Source organism: Brienomyrus brachyistius, chromosome 22 (genome assembly GCF_023856365.1).
Source record: "Brienomyrus brachyistius isolate T26 chromosome 22, BBRACH_0.4, whole genome shotgun sequence".
In the NCBI taxonomy this organism is placed as follows: domain Eukaryota; kingdom Metazoa; phylum Chordata; class Actinopteri; order Osteoglossiformes; family Mormyridae; genus Brienomyrus; species Brienomyrus brachyistius.
In genome coordinates, this window is record NC_064554.1 from 11053157 (window position 1) to 11074783 (window position 21627).

General features: G+C 46.9%; 1 protein-coding gene across 1 annotated transcript; it reads right to left on the minus strand.

The window, feature by feature from the left end:
* Positions 1-13845, minus strand: LOC125718534 (somatostatin receptor type 5-like). The gene is made up of 2 exons (XM_048992444.1): positions 13645-13845; positions 1-4651 (listed from the first exon to the last, which is right to left on the minus strand). The coding sequence occupies exon 2, from the start codon at positions 4599-4601 to the stop codon at positions 3162-3164; it is 1440 nt and encodes a 479-aa protein (XP_048848401.1). The 5' UTR covers positions 4602-4651; positions 13645-13845; the 3' UTR covers positions 1-3161.
* Positions 13846-21627: the final 7782 nt, after the last annotated feature.

Consider the following 21627-nt stretch of genomic DNA (forward strand, 5'->3'; position numbering starts at 1 on the left):
GCTTAAGCCTATAACACAGAGGGAACAGGATGTCCAGTGCCATCTGCTGGCCAAACAAGGACAAAACAAATGGACAGAGCCAGACAGGCACCGACCCTGACAATAACCAGGACATAGTACCTGCAATTCCAGTTGAATAACCAGTTTGTAAATGGGCTGGAGGAAGTTAGTTTGTAGAAAGAGAAAAGTCACATACTTCATCTTCCATTTTGAAATCTTTAATTTTCTTTTTACATATAGGTATTTTTATATACTTGCCTGGAAACATACAGCGCACACAGTCCTTCCAAGAGATGTAAAACAGTGCTTACACAAGTTGTCAAAAGAAGCCAATCGGAGCTGAGAAGGCTGGCAAAGAAGAAAAGAGGTTGCACATCATGTGGTAGTGATCTGCACGGATCAATCCTGACCCTTCCCCCTTCACCTGGAGAGATGACTGTGATCCTTACTGCGTTCCGATCTTTGGCACTGATTCATGAAACTCAATGGCACACAGGAGTCAGTGGCAGGGAGTCCTGAATTGTTTTCGAGAGATTAAACAAATGACAGGACCGCAAGAGAAAAAGCATGATTGTTTTCCCTCTGCAAAATAACACATGAGACTGAGGGCTCAGAAAATGTTAAATACAGTTCTGTCGAGTTGTTAGTCTTTGCTGCAAAGTATTTGGCAGATAATGACGGTCCCTTAAACCCCCGTAATCACATCTGCACACAAAAATGTCTTTTTATGCCTCTTCTGCATCTCTGCCGTGTTTATGCCTCACTGCATTTCGGCAAGTGAACTCTCTCTCTTTTTTTTCTGATCCTGCCATTAAATGGGGACTGTGGGGGGGGGGGGTGCTTGCTTTCTTAGTTTGGGTGTTTGAGAGTACCTATGAGAATTCAGCAAAGGGCACTCAGAATTCTGTTAAAAAGAAATCAGGAGTGACCTCACCTAGGTGTGTCCTTCTGGGTGACACTGAAATAATCCAGTGCTCTCACTGTGGGGCATCACTGCGGTGTGTAACACTAAAGGGCTGCCCTGCCTTAGAGCGCGACTCACCTCCGAATATATAAGCAGAAAACACACAGGAAGTTAAGTCGCTATATAAATGTGGCCCACACGACGTTCGCTCCATGGGTATTGGTGATTCATTGACCTTCTTGAGATGTCATGCACCCCACCCCCAGGCTGCTGACCTCAGAGCCCACACTGTTCCTAGTTTAAGCTGAATATACATGTCATGTTCACGCCTTGATAAATAAACACACTGTGGGAATGATTACACTGGCACTGTGTCTAATCACCAATGACAAACAGCAGGCTTTATGCAGCGTCTTATGGAATATTTACAGTAGTACAGAATGGGCTGTTTTCTTCATATGTTCAGCACATCATGTGTCGGTCTGTGCAAGTGTATCTGTAATATGGGAGGGGAGGGAGTTCCATGTTAAAACTCATCGTTCAATAAGCACAGGCTCTTCTTTAGCTGAGTTTCACTCTTCATGGTAAAGTTGAGGAACTTCTGAATCAGTGTGGTGTAAGGGGCTGAAGCTGAGACTGGATGGACAGCACCAGTTAAAAGTTTGGACACGCCAAGCCACCTACAAAGGTGCGTGACAGTGTCGCATCTCATGGCCTGGCCATCTGACCTTAAACCCAGCAAAGATGGTTTTGGAGGAGTTTGACCAAAGAGTGAAGGACAAGCAGCCAATGAGTACGCAATATGTATGTGGGACCTCCTTCAGGACAGCTTGAAAAGCATCTCAGGAGGCCACCTCATGGAACTGGTGTAGAGGAGACGGTAGGGTCAGCCGGTCCCTGGAGCAACTGGGGTTAAGGGTCTTGCTCAATTGCCCAATGGTGCGATCACGCTGTCAACCCAGGGATTTGAACCAGCAACCTTCTGAGTCACAACCCACAGAACTGCCCCAGCGCCTCCTTACGTATTTGGTCAGTGCATAATTCCATATATGCTATTTTATAATTTTGGTGTCTTCGTGTTCATTCTAAAATGTAGAGAATAGTAGAAAAAAAGCTTTATATGAGTGGATGTGTCCAAACTTTTGACTGTTGCTGTATAGTGTGAGCGGCTGAAGCTGAGGTTGGATGAAATATATGATGTATAGTATGAAGTCATCACCCTGGAATCCTCTATGCGATGCTCTGCCCAAAGCAGCCCATTATGTAACTTGATGGTTCTAACCAAAATGGCTCATGCAGCTACAAGACGCTTCCCCAACATCTTCATCAGGAAGTATCAGAGATACTGCACGGACCCCCGGAGACCCCACTCCACCATCCTCTTCTGCATGCCAGAGGCACGCAGTTCATTTGGCACTGATCCACATCCAGCCACGTATTGTGTTATTTTCTTATTATTCTCATGTTCGCGGAGCAGGCCTGATTCCCCTGTTGTGCACACACTAGCCTGCTAATGAAAAGGCCCATTCTGCAGAGATGATGGATATTTTTGGGCACAGAGCTGGAGTGCAGGCAGGTGATCCCCAACTCCGTGCCGCCGGAGAGATGCGAGCGAAGATCCAGCCCTGTGACCTGCTTCTGCGGCTCAGCCCTCCAGAACAAGCAGTGGCTCTCGGCTCTCCAGAAATGCATCTGACTGCTACTTGACATCCTGCTCCAATTAAGGCCCGAATGAGGTGTAGCGCCGGTCTCGCTTTGAGCGGCTCCCCTGTGGGTGCGCTGCTGTACACACAGGCGGCTCTGTGCGTCATGCCTACAGCCCCAGACTCCTGATGTCTGATGTCCCTCCTAGCTCTGAGCTTCACTGCTTTTAGGTGAACTGAATCCTACTTGTTTCACGGACCCAGTAGGGTCCATATAAAGACATATAAAGACAACATCGATTATGTGTTTTTGCATTCGGAGCTCATCAGCGGCATAAGTGGTTGACTTGTTACAGTTTGATTTTACTTCATTTTCCCATGGCAGTTACAGTAATTCAGTGGATGCACCCTATGTGCAGGCGGCTCCGAAACACAGGGGGCTGCTGTATCAGCCCTCATTAAAGCTTGGGCAGTTCAGTCACTTTTCCTTCATCCTTTTGAACACTATCACTCCCGGGTCCAAAGATGGTTTCGAAAATACCTCTCACTGGCCTAAAACAGGGGACAAAATCTTCATGCTGTGATTCCATAGATAGCTTTGATTATATTTGAAATTACAAATAGCTGATCTTCAGGGAGGGGTTCTTCTCCACTGGTTCCTCGGGGAGAGGTCTGATACTGCCATTCTTGGTGCCATTAAGCAGCGGCTGAATGGCAGTTACAGGCCCCGAGCCTGGGTCTTTCCCACTGGACTCCCCGCTCTTGGCTCTATGGTCTGGGCTGCCTGTATCGGAGGCTACCTCCACTTTTGCCCTTTCCACAAAGTGGGCCCGTGAGCCCTCTGGCTGTCCGATGCCGTTGCCATTTTGTGTGATCCTGCAGATCTCAGTCATCTCGGTAACAGCCTCGGCATCCTCCTCCTCTTCCTCCTCTTCGTCACCCCCCTGTATCACTCGCCGGAGGCTGTCCCTAGGCTTCAGAACTCTCCTCCTCTCCTGCTGCTGCTCTGTCGGCTCGTGGCTCCCCACCTTGCGGGATGAGCGGCACAGGGCTTTCCGGAAGCCCTGCTTGAAGTTGTCGGAGAGGAACCCGTACACAATAGGGTTAGCGCAGCTGTTAGCATAAGACAGGACTACCACAAAGGAGTAGAGCCCCTGCAGGTTCTGCGGGGGGGGCACAATCAGGTTGATGATGTTTAATGCATAAAATGGGAGCCAGCAGAAAACGAAGACCGCCACCACTATGACGACCATCCAGGTAACCTTACGTTCGGACTTCCTGCGCTTGGTAGACGTGGCATGAACCTTCTTGCCCGAGCTGCGGATCTTAATAACTATCAATAGGTAACAGAGGCAAATCACAAGAAGCGGTAAGAAGAATTCAACGGTCGACGTGTAGATGATGAAAGCCGCATTCCAGATGTCTGTGGGCTCGGGCCAGAAGATGTTACAGTTGCCGTTCTTATGGACTTCTGCGTAGATGACCACAGGCAGGACCACAATGAAGGACACTGCCCACACTGTGCCATTGACCACTTTGGCCACTTGCGGCCGGCGCCATTTGGAGGAGCGGATGGGGTGGACCACTGCTAGGTAACGATCAATGCTCATCACTGTCAGGCAGAAGATGCTGGTGAACTGGTTGATCCCATCCACGGTCAGCACCAGGCGGCACATGAACGAGCCGAAAGGCCAGGTCTGCAGGGCGTTCTGGATGGCCAGGAAGGGCAGGCCCAGCATGAAGAGCTCGTCGGCAATAGCCAAATTGAGGATGTAGATGTTGGTGACCGACTCGCTCTTTGAGTAGTGTAGGACGATGTGGATGACTAAGGTGTTCCCACCCAGGCCAATGATGCAGACCACGATGTAAATGAGCGGGATGACCACCCCGTCCATGATGGAGCTCTCCCCGGTGCTAGTCGAATTGGTACCGTTGAGCGAGGACTCATTGTGCACCGTGAAGGGTAGCAGAGGGAAGTCAAAGCCTGGGTGCAGGGTGGAAGTGTTGCCCAGTGTCTCTAGGATCCCTGGCGAAAGAGTAGGGAGCAGTTCCATGGAGAAAGAGGGGAGAGCCAGTGATGTCTGTCAGTAATGCTCCATCAGCCCTGTGGGAAACAAAGAGAGGTGTTTCTCAAAGACAGGCATTCCTGCAAGAAACAGCACGATGCTCAACGGATGGACAGTCAGGCAGGCAGGCAATAGCCCAGAGTGACTGGGGGCTTTTTTTTGATGTAGCTGTCCCTCTGTCTCACAAAACTACCGGATTCACACCTGGATGTCAAGGTGAGTAATATGGTGGCACTTTTAGGATGGAGGCCATGATCGTAATGAAAGTCGTGTTTAATAATCAGAGAAGACGTGGAAACGAAGAAAGAAAAGGGAGCAAAGGAGAGGAAGGAAAAGATAAAGGTGGAGCGGAGGGGCCGTGGAAAGCAGAAGGGTGTGAGTCACACTGGAAATTATTAAACGAGTGTAGGGGGCAAAGAGGAGTGGGGGCCGCGATGGACCCTGGGGCACGGCGGCTAGCGGAAAGCCCAGGCTGAACAAACATGGCCTGTTCCCATGCCGCTCTTTGCCATGACGGCTCCTAATTGAATTTTTATTAGTGGCTGGGCACATCTGGGTGGGGGGGACGTGCACATAGTGACATTGACTGGGGGGGGAGTAAAAGCCATGAAGGATTTCCCTATCTTGGGCGAGGCCCTCAGATGAGTAAACAGCAGCACCTGAGTGGCTTTTATTGCATATGCGGAGATGGTGATTTTACCGCTCCGCTCGCTGGGAATATGACCATCAGATTCATAGATAAAGACTGACCTCTCCCTGACCGATAATCGAACCCGAGACAATAGCGACGCCTTCCCCGGCGAGTGGCTAAGCCGCCCGAGCCCCAAAGGCCCATTTTCTCTCCCTGCTGTATAGATTTTAGTGGGGGAGGACGGACAAATGGATTCCTTTATCCTGTTAAGTTTGAAAAATCAAAAAAGTAGTTCAAGGCAAAAATCTTCAACATAGAAAAATCAAAAGTGAATCACTAAGTAGGGAATCGCAGAAAGAGACAGAATGCTGTTTATGGTGCAGAGAAAGACTGAAGGAAGGACAGACACTCAGGCAGCTTACAGGCCACCCCTCCGGCCACCCAGGTCCTATGAAAAGGACAATGCCTGTCCGGAGCGGGTGAGGAAGATCTGCTGTAAAGCATTCCCCTCTGTGTTCACTCAATGTCTCTCAGAGTCACACAATGGTCAGGGTCCAGTTACACCATTTTATCATTCATTTCCCCCCTTAAACCAAATGCATCAACTAGGTGTTCAGTGCTCTAGTCTCCTTAGTCTCTTTCCAGTCGTGCAAATGATTCATTTATATCACAGTATTTCTAGTGATTTCACCCAATTGGTCTTTTGCTCTGTTTGATTCTTTACTAAATCCTGTATCTCAAACGGAACTCAGGACATCGTTTGAAATCAGAAGCAGGCGCCTGCAGACTATCACAGCAGCCCTTAAACTGGGGCTCAGGAAGGTCTCATTTTCAGGACTTTTCGCCGTTTCGCTGTCACCCTTAGTCATCTGTCATTGCTGCGTGACATATCTGGGAAAAGTAAACAGAAGAGATGAAATGAAAAATGAAATTTACGAGACAGGCCGGCCAGATTCCTCATCTCTGGTGTCGCTTCTGGCTCCTGCATGGAGATAATGATGCTGACGTCAAAGCACAAATCCTCTCTTCTTTCTGCGTTCTCTTTCCATTTCTGCACCCTCCGCACAGCTGAGACTTCTGGGAGGCCTGGGGTGCTGTAGCCCTCCCTCCTCCACTGCTCTCGCCCACGACAGCCTCCTCTGAACACAGATACACCCGGGGGCCCCCTACGACCTGTGCAGGGGCTCATTAATATGTGTCATCTGCTTATGCGTCTGTACAGCCCTTACACCACATCACACCCCGACGATTTTCCTGATGAGGGGTATCTGTGTGATTGTGAGAGAAGTGCCTGCCTAGGCTAAGCAATTCTTCCAGTAACCTGTAGGGCGGTGCTCTCACAGTAGGGGCTAAAGCAATGGGTGAAGCAGGGAAGGCAGGAAGAAGGATCCCCTTGCCCTGGAATGAGGGCTGGAGGGCAGCGGACATCCCTGCAGTCAGTGTGGCATGTCAGTTAACTGCTTGCCGGCTCCGTAGCCTGCAGGAGGGACGGTGTGTGGTAGAAGGCACAGCATGCGGGTTTCTCACTGCCTCTGACGTTTGGCCCACAGCAGAAGCGGGCAGAATTCTCACTTAAAGAGCCCCTCACCTGTGCCTGAAAGCCTGCTACCACCCCATCCCCCACTGATCAATAAATGCAGCTCATGAGAAATCTGTTTACACACCGTGGGACTGCGGTATTCTCCGGAAGCCACGCAGGGATGCAGTTATATAGATGGGAAGTGACATTTTAATCAGCCTCTCCTTCCTCCTCGACAGGAACAATTCTCTCATGGAAAGAAGGGGATTGAACGTGCTGGTGTATGTAATATCAATCCAGCAGAGCTTTCACTCTGAACTACGCCAGAGTTACAGAGAGCAATATGAGGTGAGAAGGTGCAGGCGCTCGCTGGCCATTCTGCAGCCGTCCCCGGCCACAAGGAAGGCTGCTATCACCACTGTGACTTGGGGACCGGGCTGGGATCGCCGGTCAGTCTGGCCACACACACTGAGCCGTCTAGCATGAAGTTGGTCCGCAGGATGTCACACTGAGATTATATGCCGCATGTGCCATGTAACTGTGGTTACATCACAACGTGACTCCGAGCAGCCATAGTTAGGAATGACAGAACGAGGGGGTGAGGGAGAGAGAGAAGGGATGGAAAGGGGGAAGAGAGAGGAGGGAGGGTGTGACGGAAGGAGAGAGTGAAGGAGGGAGTAAGAGAGAGGAAGGGAGAGGGGGGGAAGTGAGTGGGAGAGGAAAGGAGTGAGAGAGGGAGTGACAGAAGGAGGGAGTGGGAGAGGAAGGGAGGGAGTGAATGAGAGAGGGGAAGGGAATGGGAGAGGAAAGGAGTGAGAGAGGGAGGGAGTAACAGAAGGAGGGAGTAAGAGAGAGGGAGTGAGAGAACAAATGATTTGCTTTTCTTTACCTCTTTTTCTGTAATGCCTCAGCTGAAGCCCAAACACACCATATTATAGTGTATATATATAGAGTTATTAATAATAGCTTACAGTGTATTAGGATAAAAAATGTTGTCTATTTTTAATGCAATTAAGTATTAAAGAAAATCATAGCAGGTAACTGGCTAAACTCTGAATAGAGGTATTTTTAAATATGTCGCACATGGTGTTAATGAACACATCCCCAGTGCTGGCTGTGGCGTTCCGGCTGTGCGGCTCACTCGCCCTCAGTGATGTCACACTGACACCGACCTAAAAGGCCTCTCATCTCCCTCCAGAAGATCAAGACACCAGCAATTTGTGGTGAGATTTACTGAATGAAACCGGCGGGGCTCTTATCAGGGAGAAATTAATTAAACACCCACACAGCAGGGCACCTGGACACTGGCTTGCTTAAAACTTTCAGCTGAGGTGAGAGATTTCGCTAAAAATAGCACACTGTAAGACTAAGTAAAGACACAAATCCATCCTTCTGGCATATAAAGAGCGTCTGGCAGAGCGTGATGCACAGGCGTCAGTGTGATATCACACTGCATTGCCAGCTGGAACATCGCCAGCTGGTACCTCAGTGAAACAGTAACAATGTTGGGAAAATATCCAAAAGGACGTTGAGACTATCAGAACTATACAAAACGAATATATGTGAACTACTCAGTCAAGTATACAAACCATGGTATTTATGCCATAGTCTGCATTCACTCCTCTGTGTTAGTTATTCTCTGCCTGCGTTTCGCCTCCCTGTTAGCTGTCTGTCGTCAGGGCGTCTCCGACGGTAACGAGCTGTGCTGAGAAACCTTTCCACTGGCCTTGGCCGCGTGCAAATAGAGACTCTGACTCTACTGCTGATGCCCTTGCAAAGACATTCAGATATTTTAATTTTCCCATCAGCAGCTGCATGTTCACGCTGTTGCAGTTTAGACGTGACCGGAGACAGTCGCTTCCTGAGTTTTCTAGCCTGTTTAAATTTTGGGCCTCTTCAACCCGCCTTACGGGATTCTCCATTTATACAACCTCCCCCAACACACTGACACATTCTTTTGAGGTATGTGTGCTTTTGTCACCTACGAGAATGTATATAGAAACATACAGAGTGTACGCCCCCCCCCCCCCATCCCCTGCATTCAGACCAGGCAAATCAATCCGCACATCACAGTTGCAGCTATCCACACACAATGCTAGCAAGGTCGTCCATGTGACAGCCCTTCATTCATGTCCTGCTGACGTGCTCCGTAAGAGCCTTGATTTTTCACTGATGCAAAAAAATAACAAAATGAAAAGGTAATCTATGAATTTATAAAGGAAATTGAAGTGTTCAGGATTCTGTTTTGACATTAAGTGTGTTATTCAGGTAATAAACGCTAACAGGAAGATGGTACAAATGCAGGCAGGCAGGCAGGACGAAATGGCCTGTCAGATACACCCGCACTGCCCTTTACAGGCTCCATCCTTCATAATGTACTTGGTTGGTTCTGCCCACTTTCTGCCTTTAACTGGAAATGTATCCCATTTGTCCTTCAGATCTGAAGGTTCTTGATAAGTACTTTGGATCTAGATGTAGGAAGTTAAAGGTTCTTTCCTGAAACAGTCCAGGTTCTCCGTCTTGTTCTTGAGCTTGCCGACTGCCTCTTAGCTCGCATCAAAGATTGTTAAGTGGGCGCGGTTCCCCAAACACTGCGCCAATGGCCGCTGGCCTTTCGAACGGGCCAGGGGTAACGGAGTGAGCAGGAGGGAGAGCTGTGCAAACACAAGCATGGGCAGCATACGCTTTATCTCGCGGTTCCCGCCACTTCTAAAGGCGGATCACTCCGCGAATGGATTCGACCCGACGCAGACAAACGCCTTCCTGTAAGCCGATAATAATGTCTGACTGTATCACTAACACAAATATACACACAGCGCAGAGTCTCTTAACAGCCCACACAGAGATATTCTATCATACACGCATTATATAACACAGGTCCTCACACTTCACGATTAATTTATACCTGTTTATATAAATATAGTATATTTAATAGTGAGTGTGCCCTGTGATGGGCTGGCCCCCCATCCTTCCCTGCCTCGTGCCCATTGCTTTCGGGATAGGCTCTGGACCCCCCGCGACCCAGTAGGATAAGCAGTTTGGAAAATGGATGGATGGATGGATATCTAATAGTCGTTTGTCCTGCAGGTGTAATTAACAGCCAGAAGAGGATGTTGTGTAGCTCAGGGGGTTCAGATGCCTGTGACTGGAAAGTCACGGGTTCAGATCCCATGTTTAGCCGAGGGATGTCACCATCGGGCCCTTGAGCGAGGCCCTTAACCCGAAACTGCCCCAGGGACTGTCTGACCCCTGCTTTCTCAAAAAAAAAAAAAGAAGTAATTCATTTAGGATAAAAGCCTCGGCCGAATAAAATGTAAAACCTCTGGCTGCCTTACAGGATAGGAAGCAGCGTCTGCGTTTCTCATGTCACATGACTTGAGTCACATGACTTGTGTCTCTCACAGCCAGGGCAGACATTCAGAGGCGGAATCCTGTCTGATCAGTCACAATGGCTGATGTAGGTAACAGCAAAACGTTAAATGGCCTCATTCAGAGGAGGGACTCTGTTCTTTTGTCTATTTATCTTTAAAGACGGGGGGGACACCTTCTAAGTCAAATCCCTCATACATTTAAAAATGTCCTCTGTTAATTTTAATTTGATGCAGTCTGCTTATCTGCCTTTATTGAGGGAAAGGGGCCATCTGCCGCACTAGGGTATCTGTGCGCCTTTAAAAAGCAAACCTGAAGCATTAACATGACATGGAAAGGTCCTTTCTGACAGGAAGCTGGTGTGAAATGGCTACCGGACCTCCTGGCCGCAGAGCCCAAATTGAATTTAGCCTGCCTGCGACATGCAGAGCGTACGCCGCTTGCCTTGTCCTCTCCATGCTACAGAGACATCAAACACTCGTGCTCCATGTGATAGATTTAAACCAGCATATGTGTGACAGCTATTGGCATCAAAGAGACCAGGTTTTGATTAACGCCCCCCTTAAAGAGCAGGAGTGGGGGGGTCACCTAAGTCACACGGGGATTTCCAGATCATCACCTGTCATTTAGTCAGGGAGCGACGGCGTAGCCCTGCTGGCTGTGCTCAAAGCTGCAGTGCTGCCCTCTTGTGGTGAGGGAGGATTTCTCGTTGAAAGTAATGAGCAAAAAAGCTTCAAGATGCCGCTGACCCAGAGCTGTGGAAGCACATGTGGACCCCCAGGCACTGGGCGGGGGGTGGGTACCAGCGGTGGGTAATATAGCGCCCTAGGTGGCCGAATGTATTGCGTAATCAGTTGACTGCCACTGGGAGCACCGAAGCCTGTCTCAGTACCAACCCATAATAATAAAGGGCAGGTGATTAATGCTATGCCAAACAAACAAGGGGAAAATGCCAAAGGAGAGACCTGGGGACCCCTAACCACACTTCATATTCTAAGGGGCATTTCAGCACACCCACGCAGTCACATGCTAAGGGCGTGGCCTAGCGCTGGCACAGCCAATCAGACTGCTCCTGATATAGTGCACTTTAATATTGTACACATCAGTCAACAATGCCAATCAGTTTCAAGGGTTTGCAGAGGGCGTCTATTCAAATGCCGCTTCGTGCATCCTAAACACGTATAAACTTTATATTTGAACATAGGCTTCTCCCTTTAGCTAATGAGTTTGCCTGTCTCCTTCACCACACGCTCTCTGCGAGGCGCAGCTCTGACTAATCAGTCTTGTCCTTACAAAGTGTAATTAAGGACTGATAATGACGTTTACTCAAGGTTTCACCTGTGCTATTTACAAATACTGCAGCCCCTGAGTTAAAACAGGAACGTGAGTCACTTTATACACCTCTCGGGGGCGCTATTCCACTCCGCTGCTCTGCTTCTGAACGGCGATACCCAAGGCTCCGAACCGAGGTCACGGCTGTGTCAGGCAAACGTTTTTTCTTTATTTGTGCACCTTATCTTTTTCCTCGCGGCACAATCTGAGCCCAAACTTCGGTGTATAGCGGGCACGTTTGAAAAGGACGGAGCGGTGCTGCTTGGTTCACCTACACGTTGTGTGTCGGATGGCGTGCGGCCGCGTGACTGCGCTGGTGGGCGTTTTCGGTAAGAGGAGGGGGGTCTCAGGCGGCTTGAAATGACTGAATAACTCAGAGTAACTCCACACACACTCACACGCTTTTGTCTGCCCTGCATTCAGACTCAGGCCCCAACGCCCTTGAATAAACGAGGCGGCTGATAACCGAACAGGGCTGGTGGTGCCATGACTTAACAGCTCCGGGATAATTAGCTCTCTCCGATCGATCGGCTCGTTTTAAAGCACCCAGCTGATGCGTCACTCTCACCTATATGGGGTGGGGTAGGGGGTAGGGTACCCATTTGCTGTCTGTTTTTTCTTCCCCAGTGAGATTAAAGGCACTATAAGCAGACTCACTTAACAGGCCCGCTGTCCCTGTAAGTCGTTCGTCCAGCAGCAGACAGAAAGCTGAGAATCTCATTCAGTCAGCGTCTCAGAACCCTTCCTCGGACACAGGTGTACCAGCTACCAAAGACACTGGCCAGGCTACTGCACACAGGAGCATCTCTCCTGTGTGTCTTCACCAGGCCTGCTATCTCCAGACATAAGCTGAATATCACCGGGAGTCTGGTGACGTGTGAAGGAGATTGGCTTCCTTACAGAGAGGTATATTATGATATTAACGCCCACAGAGAGCAGAGAACAGCTATCTGTTTTCATCCTCACACTGCAGTTCTGAAGAATTCAGCCCGCCTTCGCTCAGTGATATTACGGGCAAATATGGTATATTGCATGTAAGATGGAAAATATCAGGCAGCTCTTTCAGGGAGGGGGGGGCATTATGTGGAAAGGTCAACCTCAGTCACACGTCAAGCTGTGCAGGGCCACAGTGTGTGCCTGTGATGACCGAACAATCCACAAATGGCAAATTCTGCCTCTGAACCTCGGAATGAAACGCATTGAATGCATATATTTCAGTCTTAGGCTATTTTATTAACTTAGGTAACAATGATGCACCATTTCAAATAAATTATTATTATTATACTTATTGGCTAATTAATTACTGACCCTGGCAAACACTGGATGATTAAACGCTCCCTCACATCACACACTGGCACAGTGTGCAACTCCTTCAAGTGATTTATGCTTAAAAACAAATTCTATAGGACTTTTACATATGTTGGTTTAAAGTATATTTAACATGTCGTCGAGGTTGGTCGGATTTTGATAATGCACAAACACTTGTATAGGCTATGTTAATGTATTTAGCACCATACGGTCGTATTCGGTGTAAATATTTACGGTGCCTCTGCTACGCGGTTGGCACATTGATTGCCGGATCAAATCTGTTGATTTACTGGAAATAAACCGATCCAGGATTTAGCAGAATTGCAGCGAAGACATGCTTGTCATTAACTGGAAACCATCTGGTTAAAATTACGCGATAGAAATATTAATTATTTTTACAATATACATATTTCATTATATCGCATGTCTCCCATGCGACAGTTAAAAAGAAAAGCCGAAACAAGCGGCTAAAATCAGTACAGTGGAAAAATTGTCTAATTACAAATATTGTATAAACACTTTATAGTTTCCTGTTTCGTGTCATAGACCATCGATCGCGTAGAGTCGAGATTTTTACATTGCTAAAGGAAGGATTAAAAAAAACTTGTAGATCATGTATTGTGATTTTCTTATAATATATATGCAATAAAACATTGCTATCTTAGGTACTATCGTGACTCATTCGGCAGCACTGCTGCCTCACACTCCAGCGCGGAGGGTTCGAGTCCCATCGCTGTTCCGCGTGCGGAGTTTCCTTCAAAAGCGCATGCACTTACACTAATTGGCGCCTCTATGCTCCATAATCCTCATGACAGTCGGTGACATACAATAAACGTCCTGGGGGGAAAAAATCAATAAAGAAATAAACTTACCTCGGATGCGAATTTGAACCGCTCTTTTGCTGCGAATCCAAAAATTCGGAAATGCACAAGTTCAGTCTTGGTTTATGTCTGCAGACTTAAAAACGAAATGCAACGTTACGCATCCCTCTGACTGAAATTTACTGCAGCACAGTGGACCGAGAAGACCGGTTCCCGGTGACCAGGCTGGAGTGAAAGGCTCTCCACATTACATTACACAGCGCGCCATCTTCCGCTAGTAACCAGGTAACCGGTTTCTGGCTTGAAGGCGCTCCGGGGAGCGGCATGGGAGGTGTGGAAATAAATCACCCCGCCCCCAGTGCCACTTTAGTCTATGCAAGTCAGAGCGAAATATGACGTGCGCTCTTCTGCCGGGAAGCCACTGTATCCTGCACCGTTTATGGAGCTCAGAATATTGTAAAAACATAAATATGCATCATACTGGAGGGCACACTTTATGCAGAAAAAAACTTTCTTTTCAGAAACAACTACAAACCGTGCCCATGTATCCCAAGAGGCGGGAGAAACCTTTTAAGTAACCTTAAATGTTGTACCGAAGGCGAGATTTTCTACACACAAATGTGGCCACTTAGAAACACGGGGTCGTAGCATGTAACTTAACTTAACCCTACCACTGCATAAGCTGCAGGGTCGCTCTCCCACTGCCTACTTTTACACAGGTGCACTTGCACGTGAATAAACGATCATAAAAGGTGAGCAAACGATATGTTGTGATTAAAAAGGTGCATAAACTGGTGTTTACCCTCGACTACACCAGGGTTGCCACCTGGCTGGTATGATATTTTTATATTCGTCTGCACATGCATGTGTGTAAATTGCCCTGTAAATAGGGTACGCTTCAGATGTAGCTGATTTTAGATATATAATGGAATAATGTAGATTTGCGGTAAGATTTCTTGCGTGAGAGTTGGCAGCCCTGCTGCATCCCCGGGTGGCGCTTAGGATGCTTCAAAGGGCCATAAAAATTTGGAACATAATTTGACTGCATGGTCTAAGTTGGGGACCCAGTATGATATGCTTTCATGGGCCCAAAATCTAAGGACGATTAAGAACTCGATTTGGTCAAAAAGCACACGAAAGACTGGGGAAGACGCATATTAAGTGGCAAAGTAACAGGATACATTTTAAGGATTTAACGTTGTAAAAAATATATCCGAATAGCCAGTGAGCGATTTTAGACAGACATTTAATTAGGACTTTATATTTTAAATCCAGAGCACGGCCTTGCACTTATGCCTCCATCTTCGAGGCGATTATTCCGGTCAGATAGGAAATGAAAGCGCTCTCAGTCGCTCACCTATTATCATTCGCACGCGGCGCGGGCAGATATCTCCCTAATCTTCCCAAGGATTACTTTAGAAATTACTTCTCATCTATTCGTTGACATGGTGAGCAGAGCTTTATGTAAGCGTTTTAGCCTTGGTAACATGTGCGCTTTTATTGGAGGCATTCAGAAGTATTGCTGTACGTCCCGCTAGCTCCCAGTGACGGCCAGCGGTGGGTGTTAGGAGGATTGGCACATGTCGTCCTTCTACCGTGTGGCATTGGGATGCGCTTTCTAATTCAAATTCTTACCAAGTTCGTGCATTGAAAATGTCTCCAGCATCAAGTTAAATAATTACCGTGTCTCTTCATTAATCCTGTGAAGAACGCCACTCACCAGAAAATTGCTGCGTTGCTTGTAGGGTATATCACAGTACATATATAGGCCTATTGAAAAACTGTTATTATTATTATTATTATTATTATTATTATTATTATTATTATTCATTGCATAAGGTCGCAAGCTGACATTGATAAGACAAGCCGAGGCTCGTTATCGGAAGCAGATCGTTCTCTAATGAGCTGTCAATACGGTCGGTAATTCCTGAAAAGGTTAATGATATCATGTTTATTTTTATTGTGTGATAAATGCAACTGTATCTTCAGAACTATTTAATAAGGAGTAAAATCAGGCTTAATATAGCATATGGCAATGTCCCGAAGTAATGTTACACGCTTGTTATAAAGAATGTTTTTTTCCACAATATGTAAATGTTAAGCCTTGAGCCTAAAATATTTCTGAATCTCTGTATAGCTGCATTATTTTTTTGCATTTAAGTTGTTTTACTGACAGCTGATGACATTGGATATGAACATTTAATTGTATATCTGGCACTATTTTAGTGGATGTTCGAATACTATAATATGCAATGGGTACAAGAATATTGCAGTTTTTGTATTATTTCGCCAAAGACTTGAAAGGTGCTTAGTAACTAATCAACAAGTGAGTTCAGATGCAGAGAGCAAGCCCTTGTTATCTGATTAGCTGAATGCAGTGTTTTGCGTGATGTAATCCTCTACACCAAGACTGTTGCACACTGCATACTGAAGGAGGTATATCTTCCGGCATGGGGGGCTTGAAATATATTTGCCTAGTTTTTTGCAGGACTCTGGGTCGCTGTGGTGCAGGACTGGGTCCTGAGAATGTTGCTGACTTTGTAAAGCACTTCACTCTGCCTTGTAGATAAATGAATCTGAAGTGGTGTGAAGAAAGCTCAAGAATGACAAAGCCAAAGACAAAGTTATTTTTCTTTACATCTGTCACATTGTTTGGGCAGGGCTCTCCTTTTGTTAATGAGCAGTCATGTGACACTTGTGGAGTCAGAGCTTAGGTTGAGTTAGTGACTCGCTTGTGATTCAGTGACTTGGACTCTGCCCCTTAGGACTTGTGTACGAGGGACTGAAGATGTGACATTTCCTGCTGTGAAGGATCTATTTTATCCACATCTCCTGTCTTCACTAGCATTTCAGCAGCTCCGCCCGCTGTATTGAGATGTCTGATAAGAAATAGGCTGAAAGTAGCGGCTTGGCAGGGATTAGCGCGAGAGCCCAGCTCGCGGTTAAGCTCGCGGTGTTTTTGACAGAAACAATGGGGCCGCCTACAGGAGATCGATAGCTCATTACTTGACTGGCTACAGTCAACAGTTTCCCTCTTTGCTGCCATTTGCTCCCTCTGAAGCCTCTAGGGCAAATAATCCTGCCGTATTTACTTGGAGTTTCTTCAGCTTTTCTAAGCTCTGGACATAGTGTTTCTAGGCAAAAAAAATCCTTGGGGCGTGACTTGGATTTTGGGAAACTGACCCCGGATGCATTGGTCTGATCACATGGTCATGTTTTCTGTCTCTGACTGTGGAACGACGAGGGACTTTTTAGGGACACATTGCAGATCATGTCATGCATGACTTCACTGAATTATTATGATCCCTGATGTGCTGTGGGGGTAAGCAGCGAGTGTTGAGTGACTTAACATGTTCAGGGTTGAAATCCGTGAATGCTTTTTTATTTTATGAATGTAATGGGTAATCAGTTTCACAGAGAGTCATGAACGAGGCGCTGTCTGATTAGCACGAGCCACCACACAGGATACAGTGACTGACGGCAAAGTCTCAGACCCAGGGACGGCTGCTCGTCCGTGTCCCAGCATGCACCTGCGCCGCTGCAGACTGGAAGGACATCCCCTGAATGTGGATTAGATTGGCCGTTGCAGATCTATTTGTAGAAATCATTCTCTCTCTCTGTGGGTCCCTTGCAGAGTTCACTTCAATTTCAGGTGCTTTATAGACACGTCCGTAGCCTGAGCTTTCGAAGATTGTTCTTGAACACAGCAGTAGCAATAAAACCATTACTTCTTGTCTGACTGTCTATTCACTGGTGCTAATTTCTTAGTAAATATGTAGTATGTTCTAAATAATAAATAACAGCTTGTGAAAAGGCACAGCGGAGGTAAATGGACACATTTCTCTGACCTGCAAGCTCTAGGAAGCGTTCTGCTTTTATGATAATTATGCTGTGTATAAATGTGCCTTCTTACCATCGCGGTTGACTTTGTTTCTCATATAATTTTTAGAAAATAAGACGAAGATTTGTTTACTTTTTTTATCAAATGTATTGAGTACTGTTTAATTAAATTTAATTTTAAGAAGTGTAGCATTTTCTTATTTTAAGTACATTACTTCGATGGCATTGTTAGTAATGCTGCTTCGTCTTTATTACCTAATTGCTTGTTTGCTTGTTGAATAATCTGTAGTGGTGTGTATCTGTAAGGGGGGGGGGGGGGCTTTTGTTTGTCTGTGGTTTAGTGGGTGGGGGTTTCTAATGTATGCATTTTTTTCTGATTGTTAAATCGACCTTACACTGAAGGTTTCCAAATAAATGACAGTAGCTTCATTATGTGCTGTGTAGCTGCACAGGTCAGCAGTGTGGATCCCTAATCCTGCATCATTCGGTGATGAGGTCAAAGCGTCTCCGGGCCACCCCTGCTCGTCCTGTCTGTGAGGGTTATGCCTAACCAGACATCTGGCCTTTTCATCATCTGGAAGGCATGTCCTGGCGGGAGTAATACGGATCTGAAGTGTACCTTCTCACCGCAGGCGTACCTATGCCGTATCCGGGGCCTTTAAAGGAAGTTCTGAGGGTCCTACATTCATAGTTTAGCATGAAAATTGCTGTAAAGTCATTCGGCACAGAGCTCTGGTGCAGGGACACAATGCTAATGCTAATTGACTCATCTCGTCGTGGGCTGTGATGGAAGACAGTGTCAGAGGGACTAATGCTAATTGACTCATCTTGTCGTGGGCTGTGATGGAAGACAGTGTCAGAGAGACTAATACTAATTGATTGATGTTGTCATGGGCTGTGATGGAAACCAGTGTCAGAGACTAATGCTAATTGACTGATGCCTTCGTGGGCTGTGATGGAAGCCAGTGTCAGAGACTAATGCTAATTGACTGATGTCGTCGTGGGCTGTGATGGAAGCCAGTGTCAGAGACTAATGCTAATTGACTGATGCTGTCATGGGCTGTGATGGAAGCCAGTGTCAGAGACTAATGCTAATTGACTGATGTCGTCGTGGGCTGTGATGGAAGCCAGTGTCAGAGACTAATGCTAATTGACTGATGTCGTCATAGGCTGTGATGGAAGCCAGTGTCAGAGACTAATGCTAATTGACTGATGTCGTCGTGGGCTGTGATGGAAGCCAGTGTCAGAGACTAATGCTAATTGACTGATGCCATCGTGGGTTGTGATGGAAGCCAGTGTCAGAGACTAATGCTAATTGACTGATGTCGTCATAGGCTGTGATGGAAGCCAGTGTCAGAGACTAATGCTAATTGACTGATGTCGTCGTGGGCTGTGATGGAAGCCAGTGTCAGAGACTAATGCTAATTGACTGATGCTGTCATGGGCTGTGATGGAAGCCAGTGTCAAAGACTAATGCTAATTGACTGATGTCGTCGTGGGCTGTGATGGAAGCCAGTGTCAGAGACTAATGCTAATTGACTGATGTCGTCATAGGCTGTGATGGAAGCCAGTGTCAGAGACTAATGCTAATTGACTGATGTCGTCGTGGGCTGTGATGGAAGCCAGTGTCAGAGACTAATGCTAATTGACTGATGTCGTCATAGGCTGTGATGGAAGCCAGTGTCAGAGACTAATGCTAATTGACTGATGTCGTCGTGGGCTGTGATGGAAGCCAGTGTCAGAGACTAATGCTAATTGACTGATGTCGTCGTGGGCTGTGATGGAAGCCAGTGTCAGAGACTAATGCTAATTGACTGATGCTGTCATGGGCTGTGATGGAAGCCAGTGTCAGAGACTAATGCTAATTGACTGATGCCTTCGTGGGCTGTGATGGAAGCCAGTGTCAGAGACTAATGCTAATTGACTGATGTCGTCGTGGGCTGTGATGGAAGCCAGTGTCAGAGACTAATGCTAATTGATTGATGACGTCGTGGGCTGTGATGGAAGCCAGTGTCAGAGACTAATGCTAATTGACTGATGCCTTCGTGGGCTGTGATGGAAGCCAGTGTCAGAGACTAATACTAATTGATTGATGTTGTCATGGGCTGTGATGGAAGCCAGTGTCAGAGACTAATGCTAATTGACTGATGCCATCGTAGGCTATGCTTCATAGCGCCTGCCAGACTAAAGCAGGGTCCTTGAAAGAGGGGAAAAAACATGAGCCGGTTAGTGAAAAGAAAGGGCCTTTGCTTCACCTGCTCTCAAAGGGCCCTCTGCTATCAGACCTATCAGGTGGAGACATTGGCCCACTTTAGCTGGGTATATGGAAAGAAAAACCTGTTTTCATCACTTGGCCTGATTATCTAATAGAAAATAACAGAACGTTGTATAAATGGATGAGATGTTCTTTTTGGACACACGTGCTCCACCCCTAAAATTACTAAAAAAAGAGAAACCCATTTGCTGCATAAAATGGGTTCACCAAAATATGAATATTATTCAGCATTTTTGAATGTTTAGACTGTTAAGAGCCATTGGTACCTCTCAGTTACCAATTTGTATTAAATGGAACCTTTCGTGGTGGATTAGTTTATACTCTTTACCAAGGTCATAGATTTGGGTATGGATGCTAGGAACATTTTCTCACCAATACTGTGTGTGTTTAGTAGTTCGAGGCTGATTTAGACTCTACCAGTGGTGAAACCAAACTTACGTACTTGATGTATTACTCATGCTTGTATGATTGTCATTGTGTACGACGTATTTAATGTGTGTGTGTGATGTGTAAATGCAACACAGCCCCTTTCATGGAACAGATATCACACCCAAAGCTTCAGATCACAGGTCTAGCCACACACGGTGTGATGCTCACCTTTTGCCTGGGATGGAAACCCTCTGGATGATATGAGGCGATGGGGTTTTCTGACCCGGGGCACCTTGGTGGACGGAGCATACCATGTGAGAGGGGTGTTAATCCGCTAAGCGCTGTGCCTCGCTGCCAAGGCCTGGCTGCCTTGCATCCCGTGGTTCGTGCAGCTGGTACGCAAAGGTGGATCTTTAAAGCTCCCCCTGAGAGTGGCCTGCCCTTTAGCTTGCGATACGCTGGCCATCTAGAGAACCTGTAAGGGCATTAGCCTTCCTGCTCCTTGCGTTTCCCCCCCCGCTGTCCCTCCTCTTTGGTATAATCATATCCTGAACGACCCCTGCTGCCTCGTGGGCGAAGCCATCGGCGGGAGGATAAGAGGAACGGAGCTGAGGGTGACAGAGAGCGACTTATGGTGGCACACGGCTGGGACGGGGGAGGCAGAGGAAGGGCCCAAATTGAAATAGTAACGTGGTGGGGGGTGTGATTTTCTGGTGTAAAAATAAGGGGGTGGAGTCTGGCATTGATTACACTGCTTTGTAATGCCGTGCTCTTATAATAGCATCATCGCTAGACAGAGCGGGAGAGAAACAATGATCCGTCGTCATTCTGTATTAAGCTACTGAGTTTCCCCTTGAGATCCATAGCTAATCACTATCTATCTGTCTAGATTTGATTACAGTCTCTGATGTAAACAGCTTACGTCTGCTCTGTGTTTAGAAGACAGTGTTTTTTGAAGGAAGGTTTCAAACGTGCGGGTATTTATCCATTCTTTGGCGGGTATTTGGCTTACAGCGCATCGCTACTCTTCCTCAGAGTAAATGTTCCTGACTTCATCTTTAACCAATCAGAAGCCATGTATTAAACAAGCACCAGCAGCCAATGTGAGCACACATGTGCACAGCTGTTCCTGTTCACAGCCCCTGCATTCACTGATGATAACTATCTCGCTACCCTTTATCTGGGTAGCGTTAAGGATCAGGCTGGTGATGTAAACGTTACGGGTTCAAATCTCACATCAGGAGTGGCTTTCAGGGGCACAATCCGCACCAGAGAACCTGGGAAATATATCTGCCAAATAAATATGGATGATAAGGGCCAGCAGGTGGTGCAGCAGTTAAAACTGCAAATGGAGCAGTTCTGCCTGGTATAAAGTGCCAGATACGGAAATAATAATGTTTCATTAGCTAAAGCATGCATGTTCCATGTGGACCTGAGCCTTGCTATGTAGCTGCTGCAGCCCCAGGGACACTGATCCGCTCCTTATTCCATGAGCGCAGCGTGAGCAACACCCCCCCCCCCCAGGAAGGGTTGTGTGGGCAAAGAAAATC

What these genes read in the sequence shown, in the direction of transcription:
- LOC125718534 (XM_048992444.1), bottom strand. Translation starts at nt 4,601, where the DNA reads ATGGAACTGCTCCCTACTCTTTCGCCAGGGATCCTAGAGACACTGGGC.